The sequence below is a fragment of the Raphanus sativus genome, chromosome 1 (assembly GCF_000801105.2).
Source record: "Raphanus sativus cultivar WK10039 chromosome 1, ASM80110v3, whole genome shotgun sequence".
NCBI classification, from domain to species: domain Eukaryota; kingdom Viridiplantae; phylum Streptophyta; class Magnoliopsida; order Brassicales; family Brassicaceae; genus Raphanus; species Raphanus sativus.
The window spans coordinates 13,882,777-13,892,789 of NC_079511.1; the positions used below are offsets into that span (position 1 = coordinate 13,882,777).

Consider the following 10,013-nt stretch of genomic DNA (forward strand, 5'->3'; position numbering starts at 1 on the left):
ATGATTCGCTTTATTTTCCTCCTTTTAGGGCATTTACTGATGAGAACCGTTTCAACAGCAAATATATTACTGTTATACTATAAATTATTAATCAAATTTTTGTTTATTTTTGTAAAAAATCATTCACGCATGTATATTGTGTTTCTCATAAGAATCTCATCCTCTTGTCTCTTATTTCATTTATTTATTCATTATTTTGAATTAAAATACACATTTAAATATTTTAGGTGGGTTGACAAAAAAAATATTTTGGATGGACGCTAGACAAAAAATCTGAATCCGAATAACCGAATCGAACCCGATCCAAAAAAATAGTGCCGAATCCGAACCGAAATAGATTAGATATCCAAACGGATTCAAAATTTTGGTATTTAAAAAACCAAAACGAACCCGATCCAAACCGAAGTATTTTGGATACTAGAATGTATGCGAAATTCCGAAATAGATTATATACCTATATATATTAATTATTTTTAGATACAATGTATACTAAAAACATCCAAATATATATAATAATTTTAAGTTATCTAAAAACTTGAAGATATATACATAAATAGTCAAAAGTAAACATCTAAAATAATTAAAATATAGTCAAAAAACCAAAAATACTTAAAATATTTATTTACTCTATCCAAATAGTCAAACCAAATCAATTTATATGTTAATTTTAGATATTTTGACACATGTTATTCAAATGTATATGTAATACAATATTTTGTTTATAGACTTTAAGAAATTTAGTATATAATAAATTTTAAATTTTAAAAATAATTTAAATGGGTTATCCGAACCCGAACCGAACCCGCAAATATCTGAACCGAACCCGAACCAAAATTTGGGGCTGAAATCTTTGACCCCGAAAACCCGAAACCCGAATAGATCTGAACCGAAACCCGAATGGATATCCGAACGCCCATCCCTAGACATGCTTTTAGTTAGGCTGGGTAAAAATTCAGATTCGAAGAATCAAACTGAACCAGATCTGAGAAAGAATTACCAAATCCAAATAGGAATATATTAAATATCCGAACGGATTCAAAATTTTGGTAAAAGAACCAAAACCGAACTTGATCCGAACTGAAGTATTTTAAGTATTTGAATATATTCGAAATAGACTTATATACCTAACTATATTAATTATTTTTAGATTTAGTGTATGTTTAAAACATCCAAATATATAAGTCTATTTAATTATTTTACCTCAACATATAAATTGGTTTGATTTAAATATGTGGATAGAGAATCAATAATTATTTTAATTATTTTTGGTGTTTTAAATATACTTTGACTATTTTAGATATTTACATTTGACTATTTATATATATTTTCAATTATTTAAACCAACTTAAAAGTATCTTATATATTCGGAATGTTTTTATATACATTAATTCTACAAAAATAATATATATAAGTATATAAATCTATTTCTAATACATTTCGATATCCGAAATATTTTGGTTCGATGGATTTGGTTTCAGTTTTCTAAATACCAAAATTTTAAAATTTAATCGATTTCGGTTCGGGTTTGATGCTTCTTTTTGGATCGGCCTCGGTTCGATTTTTAAGATTCTGATTTTTTTTTCCCAACTCTATTATTGACATAAAAAACAACATATTTTATAAAAATATACACTCGCACGGGCGTGCGGGTCAAAATCTAGTATATATTATTTGTCAAGTGATTTTGATATATTTCTTTTTCGTAATCATCTTGATCAAATAAACGTGATATGGTATATTAAAATTATGATATGGTTTAAGATAAAATGTGACATGGACAATTACATTTAATGTTTATTTACATTTTTGTAAACTTCTTATAATATGGAAATAAATTATACATCATCATTAAAGTAAATCTATTCAATAAATAATTTTAAAATATTTTAAATTTTTTAAAATATTATTTATAATTATACAACAAAGAAGTATTTTCACATTGTTTTACATTTTTTTTAAATATAATTTTTTAACCGTAATATTATTAACTTCTTTTTATATATCTAAAGATTCTAAAAATACTGTTCATTTGTAATTTTTGATAATTATACATATTTATATCAAATTTTAATTAATTTTCTACAAATTAATTTAATATATTTTTTACCCAAAATAAATAGATAAAAATCTATCTAATATTATAATTTTAAATATATGCATATCTATTTTTAAGTATACTCTAAAATCTAGACAAAATTTATTGTTTTATCTTAATTTTATGTTCAATTAAAGCAAAATTTATATTACAATATTGGTAAAAATAATAAAATCTTGAATATTAATATAATTCTATTTTAAATATGTTTAAAATTTAAAAAAATTATTACTGCACATGGTGCACGAAAACACTTAGAGGGTGTATTCAATTTAACATTTGATTTGATTTGGCTTTTAATTGGGTTTTAGATGATTTCAATAAATTGCAGAGATTTATGTGATTTTTGTTAAACTACTCTAGAATATCACCTAAAATCATGATTTGAGTTTTAACTTGTTAAACTAATTTCTGTCCCTATCAAAGATTTTTTTACAAATATGGATTATTTATTTTGGAGAATTGATCTGAAGATGGAAACTCATCAGTATTCTTGGATTCTATGGTATATTTGGAAAGGAAGGAATAACAGGGTTTTCAGTAATTTAAATGTTGACCCGAGAGATACTTTGAAATTGGCAGAGACAGAATCAGCACTATGGATTGATGCAAAAAATGCAGATACACAGACTCTGGTACGACAAGCTGAGGTAGCACCACAAACGGCAATTCCAGGCCGTTGGTGTTTCATAGATGGTTCGTGGAAAGATAAAGACAGATTCTCGGGCCAAGGTTGGTATAGTACTTTAGAAGGTTTTGACAGTTTGATGGGAGCACGGAATATCAGAGCGAGTCTCTCTCCCCTTCACTCGGAAGTAGAGGCTCTAATATGGGCAATGGAAAGTATGAGAAATTTGTGTCAGTTCAGGTTACGTTTGCAACGGATTGTTCCCAATTGGTAAAGATGGTTTCGGAACCAGAGGAACGACCAGCTTTTGCAAGTTATTTGGAAGATATAAAGATCCTCAAAGACGGCTTCATCAACTTAGAGATTATTCATGTACCAAGACAACATAATATGCAGGCGGATCGACTAGCACGAAGTGTCAGGACACAACCGTCTTTTGTTGTTCACATGGATGCAGAGTTACCGGCATGGTTTTCAAAGACCGGATGAAAGTGTGTTTTTACGCTGATGACAAAAAAAAACTAAGAAAATTCACCCAAACACCCTAAAATCACTTGAAAACTTTAAAACTCCACAACTTAAAATATTTTCAATAACATTGGATTTTAAAATACTTTACGAAATGTTAAGTTCAATAACAGTGAATTTCAAATGAGTTTTTAAAATTCATAATTCAATAACACTGAATTTGTCATTTTAATATAAATCACCTAAACCTATCAGTTGAATACCCCCCTATAATTCATTTGTTTGTGAAAGTGTGATAGATCTGAAATTGATTAAAACATATCCTTTCCACACACACACTCAAGGAAGAATGGTTTTTTTTTTTTTCTTTTTGTTTTTTATGTTTTTTTCTATTTTGATTTTTTTAAAACTATGAATAATACAACAAGATAACACAAAAGCAATAGCATGATTTGCTTTCTTCTCCTCCTTTTAGCTTCGATTTATTTCTAGAGAGACAGTTCTCGAATTGTTGATTTAGCAAGATTTGCCCTTTTCTCTCTTTTACAATTGCGCGAAACTGTGATGAATATTATAAACGATGATATCAGAAGAAACAAAATTTCAGTATACATGTTACATCCAATAGGACCAATACCATAAAAAATTATAAAACCTAAAAAAGGAAAAGTCTTGTCGTTTATGGGTCACAACATACCCAAAAATAAAAAGAAGTGATCACGATCTCTAAGATTCATATTAAAAAAATATTAATGATGATTATCATGATTAATTAGAGAGAGATTAGGAGAAAAAAAGAGATTAAGAGAAAAAAACTTTGAATGGGTGAAATAAAGAAGAGACATGCTTAATTGATGATGATGCAGCTTGGCATTAACTCGGTGTGGATTACTAACATTGTCTCCTACTTAATGCTCCTTTAGTTTTTGTATTTTTCTTGGAGCACTTTCAAATGAAAAAGATTGTTTTCTTCTTATTATCCTTTTGTGTTTTAAATAAGGCTTATGACTCTTCACTTACTCCCTCTGTTCCTAAAAATAGGATTTTCTGGATTTTATTTTTGTTCCATAAAGAAAGATTTTCTATATTTTTAAGGTACTTTTGTATACTTTTGAGGTACTTTTGTATACTTTTGAGGATCATTAATTATGAATATTTGAATTGATTAAATTTTATTGGTTGATAGTTATTGGAAATTGTATAAAACATAAATAGTAAATTAAAGTTGGCAAATATTTATTGTAGTCTTAATAAACGTGAAAACTCTAGAAAATCTTACTTTCAGGAACGGAGGGAGTATATTGTAAACCCTTGTGAATTTTATAGAGCCCACAAAATCCAAATTTTTGTTGCTTTTGATTCAGTGACAAATTGAATCGAAGTTATGACCCCAATGTAGGGTTATGTATGTTTCCACTAAATACGACTTTACAATGCACACATATCATTCAATATCTCATAATCTCGCATTAATGAATATACTATAACCGTCTAAAAAATGTCCGTCGCTCTACATGCTCCAAGGATTAATTTAGGATTTGCCTCAATACCCTACGATTATAAAACAATTAAAAACAAACGACTTAGCTATCATATGTATTTTTAACTGGTAGTTCAACTATTAACAAAAGGAAATAAAACAAAATATAACCAAATTCATATGCTATATAACCATATCAGTCGATTACATACTTGTAGTTGTATCAATGGTAAGGATGGGACAGTGTTTGGTTTCGTCGACTAGCTCGAGTGAACGAGCACACACATGAAAAACACAAGACATTTCCTATATAAAAGGAAGAGAGACGATAAAGAGAGTCACCAAAAAAGCAACTATAAAAGTTTGAAACTAAGAGTATTTCCAACTCATTGCTATTTTCACTTCTATAATAACATGTGAAAGTCAAATTACTCAAACCACCTCTATTTTTTTCTTTATTTATGGAGGAAAAAATATTTTATTTTTAAAAATACATTAGAGCATATCTCATTTCTGTTATAAAGTTCATCTATTTTAGAAGTGAAAATAGCAAAATACATTAGAGATGGTCTATGCATAATCCCTAGAAATAGCAGTTAAACAACTCTAAATATGCTCCTAAATTTTTGTTTGTTGCAACACCTTTTTATTTTGTCACATATTTGTAGTAACACTATTCAGTTAGATATAGAAATGTTGTAATCTCGTGCTTTCTGTAGATTGATCACAAATGAATCAATTAGATTCATCAACAGAAAAGACAAGGTTTATTCAAGTTTTGTTTGTACAGGTATATTAATCATTGAAGTTGACTTGTATACCGTAGATTGAGCCTACAGACGTTGGAAAAAGCATGAAACTCGTCGATCCATATTTGTCGATGTTAAAAATGTTTAGATAAACCATGTTTTTATATAATACTAATATAGATTATCTCGTATGCCTAATGGAATATTTTCAAAGAAGCTCAGAATACAGGGAATGGACTTTTGGGGTGATTAAATAAATGGGGCCATGATTATCGTAAGTGCGGAGGTAATGAATTACGCATTAAGCAACTAAAAGAAAGTTAAAGAGGAGTTAACTAAAGGGGAATTTTCAAAAATACCACTTTCAAGGTACCATTATTCATCTTTACCACCACTAAAGACACATTTTCAATAATACCTTATTTATTAAAATGGTAAAGACTCTTATATCTTTGTTTTTATATGTTTTTCAAAATTCTAATCCCAAATTCTAATTCCTAAACCTCCAATTCTAAACCCTAAACCCAAAATCTTCAACTCTAAACCCTAAATCCTAAACTATATACCCTAAATTCAATATCCTAAACCCTAAACCCTAAAGTCTAAACTATAAACCCTAAATCCTTAACTCTAAACCCTAAATCTTAAACTCTAAACCCTAAACTATATACCTTAAACCCTAAAACATCAAATCTAAACCCTAAATCTTAAACCTTTAAATCTAGACCCTTCATTAAAAGTAGTGGTAAAAGTGGTTAGTGTAAACATGAAAAGTGGTACTATGAAAATGGTATTTTTGGCAATTTCTCTTAACTAAATCGATACTTCAAATTTAAAAAGTTTAATTGAAAATGCCCTTTGCGTTTTTTAGGTTTCGGGTTTACAAAGGGATACACTCCAAAGATTATATAGATCACAAATTTTAGCTGTAATTAGGAGGTTCATCACGCGTCTATTAAGAACCTAAATTACATCAAAACTCAGAACGTATTTGGTACCTATGGTTGTTCTTAATCAAGAACCTAAATTAGGTACATCAATTAAAAATTAAAGATTCCATAAACTCAATGCAATTCCAATATTTGGGGCGTGGAAGGAGTATATATGTATATCAGTATTGTTTGTGTTCCCAAAGATCAATCATATAATCTATTGGGAATCGCATTCTACGTCACTTAGTCTTAGATTTCTATTGGTTAACATACTTAGCCGTATAGTAGAAGCGTCGTAATTCTTTTAATATATGGTGGTATGATTAAAAGATAACAAATTAACTTAGCTAAAAACACTAATTTCCAATTTACGTAACAGTGGATTGATTTCTTTTTTGTCAACATGGACTCTATTCATGGTCTTCATAAGTTGACTTACTGCATTTCAATAACCTTGACCTGAAAATTGGTCGTATTCTTTCCAAGTTCTATCAATGAAACAGCATCTTGTGTTTTCTGAGGATTGGGGTTTTTTTTTGGTGTCGAACAGTTCTCCTCCAGAATATATAATTCCATGATTTATGCTATTGTCTAAATTTTACCTTCTTATTTTTTTCTTCCTAATACTAAAATCTTATTTGGATCTCTATTTCTGTCTTCTTTTCTAAATTATGTTATCTATATTCTTCCAAATATATCATAAAATTGTTAAAATCATGATCTCTTGGAAGTCTTAGAAAAAAATCCATGTTCGAGAACACTGAGACCGTTGGAAAAACTCTATAATTAGATGAATCCTCGGTAGGAACCACGTTTGAAGCGGATATATGAACATTCGAACATTAGACATCACATTGTACCATGTGATCTTAGAATCTTTGTAACATGTAAAGACCCTCAGATTATTTGCCAAACAAAATGCTTTAATTTTGAAGAACATTTTAGCTTCCAGATATGCATTACAAATAAAAATAAAAACGTAGAGAAATAATAGATCCCCTTGGCACATATAGTAGGACTGATAAATTAAATCAAAATAGATATAGTTTTTGATGATTGCTGGATTGACCAATGAACAAATACATACATAACTCATCAGTTTAAACATTGCCGGATGTGGGCACAGGCACAGCTAATAAAATATTGGTCTTGATTTCTAAAAATTTTAAGGGAAATTTTACATAGGAATATACCCATAAACATTACCTTTAGCCCATTATTATTATTATTATTATTTTTGATCAATAGCCCATTATTTTTAAAAAATTCTTAAAAAATGTTTCAAACTCCCAAAATCTCAGATCTGCTGCACAATACATATACGAAGTGATCACTCACTACTAAAACCTTTGGTACAATATCTTAATAATCTGTTGAGTTAATCAGAAGGTTATTTATATTAAATTCACAATAATTCAATGATTTTTCTCAGTGAATATCACACTAAAAAGGTCAGGTGATGCTATTTATACATCTCAAATCTAAGGTTCTTTTTCATTAAATAAAAATAAAAAAATAGGCACTACCGCAGACTAAAAGAAGACAAGCGAAATACGACTTCGGATATCCATAATCCAATCAGAATACAAATATACTACACTTATTCCTATGGTAACAGTGACGAAAACATGCGAAGTCCTATCGCCTCCTCTAAGCAAATAACTAAACTAAAATAAAGATATAAATGTAGCTATATAGAACCGTAGCCAATTATTTTCGACCTCTAAAGCAAAGTGTGCCGCCTTCTTTCTTTCTTACATCAAATTCTAATAACTTTAAGAAAATGTAATTAATGTGGATATTCGTAATGTTCATCGCGACTACAGATGCAAATAAATATCAATGATTTTAAAAAGTTTGTCCCACAAATATATGCTTCCAGGTTCCAATGATGAAATGATTATGTGGAAGACATAGGAAGGTTTTCACTTTTCACCAACTACATCATTTTTCCCACACATATTGTCTAATATTATTAGCATCATCAATATCTAACTTTTGTGTTTTCTTTTCCTTCTATCTTCTTATTTTACATGATTAAGAAATCTGGGATTGGATTAATTCTATCCAAAGAATACGACATTGAACCTACAGTGTATCATTTAAGTCGTGTATTTAAAGTTAGTCCATGAATGTGTACTGGAAAAGAATGATCGATTTTTTTTCTTCAGAAATATAATTTAATAACTATAATAAGGTCTCATAAACAATCGGCTATTTATAAACAAACGTCTGTCTACTGATTATATTACGCGAAACTTCTCTCCCAGGCACTAAGGTCGAGACCGGTTAATAACCAAAAGTCTACGTACCCACGGTTTTCGTTTACCACCCGGTATTTTCCTGTTTTGGCTAAAAACCACTACATCGATTTGTCTCTTTTTGAATTTTATACCCGGTTTGGGTTTAACCTCTGGTCACTTACGCGATCTGTACTCTTACCCGCCGGGTTCTTCCCCCGACCCGGGTCGGAGGGACCGCTTCTGCTCGCCTGCCGTCGGATTCCTGCTCGGAGATGACTTCTGTTACCGTCAATCTCTCTCGCCAGCACCCTCTCTCCACGATAGACGCCGTTCCATCTTCTTCCACCGATAGCATTAACTAAGGAGTTGCTCTTCTCTCTCTCAGTGTCATTTACTGCTTGTTCACTGAACTACCTCAAGATTAGGTGTGAAGAATTTACTGCTGTGTGCAGTCCTGAAGTTTCCTTGACAGTAAGGTATATAAGGGACTCCTCTACAACTTTGGGTCTGCTACTAACCACATCTGTGGAACTATGTCTCGCCACTACTCGCGAAGAGAGAAAGAGAAATGGGTCGCAGAATCTCGGACCCCGACGAAACGCTCCCCTGTTCGAATCCCAGAAAGTAATAATGAAGACCTCATCGCAGCTAACTTTCTAACGGTGATTGGCCGTGTAACCAATCCTCAGGTACAACGCCCACGAGCTGTAGTGGATTTCCTCCCTCAAGTTTGGAACCTTGAAGGACGGGTCACAGGGAGAGCCCTTGGAACAGATAGATTCCAGTTCAAGTTTGTCTCTGAAGATGACTTGTTAACGGTTCTCCGCAAAGGACCCTATCATTACAAGAAGTGGATGCTGCTAATACAGAGATGGGAACCTGTAGTCTCTGCTCTTTTTCCTTCTACCATCAGCTTTTGGGTCAATATTCACGGAATTCCTCTTCACTTTTGGAATGAGAAGACTATCGACAGTATTGGGGATGCATTGGGTAACTGCCCTGTACGTATTCCTGATGAAGCACGTTTGAGGATGGATGCCAACGGACTACAACCTTTAGAGATGAGCAGAGACATCTTGCTGCCAACAGGGGAAGTCACAGAGGTCGAATTTGAGTATGTCAAACTCGAGAAGCACTGCTTCCAGTGTCACTCTCTCCTTCATGAAAAGGAAAACTGACCCTCTGTGGTAAGAGGAGACAGACCTGCAAAGATGGGTATTAATCAAACTAACGCTCTGATGCGTATAGAGGCCGATAAGAGACGCCATGACGAGCGTAGAGGATACGTGAGACATCAGGAACCCAGAAGATCGACTGATGTCTCCTTTAACAGGCGGAGCTCAGACCGTATTGAGAGGAGTAGATCAGACCACTCTCGCTCTGATCATCGTAGCTCCCACCACTCAGATACTGGTAGA

At 31.5% G+C, this 10,013-nt stretch overlaps 1 protein-coding gene across 1 annotated transcript; it reads left to right on the forward strand.

Annotated features, from left to right (window-relative positions):
• Positions 1–9,128: 9,128 nt before the first annotated feature.
• On the forward strand, positions 9,129–9,773 carry LOC108830522 (uncharacterized protein At4g02000-like). Its single transcript, XM_018604116.1, has one exon. It carries the CDS (start codon positions 9,129–9,131, stop codon positions 9,771–9,773), a length of 645 nt encoding a protein of 214 aa, XP_018459618.1.
• The last annotated feature ends 240 nt before the right edge of the window (positions 9,774–10,013 follow it).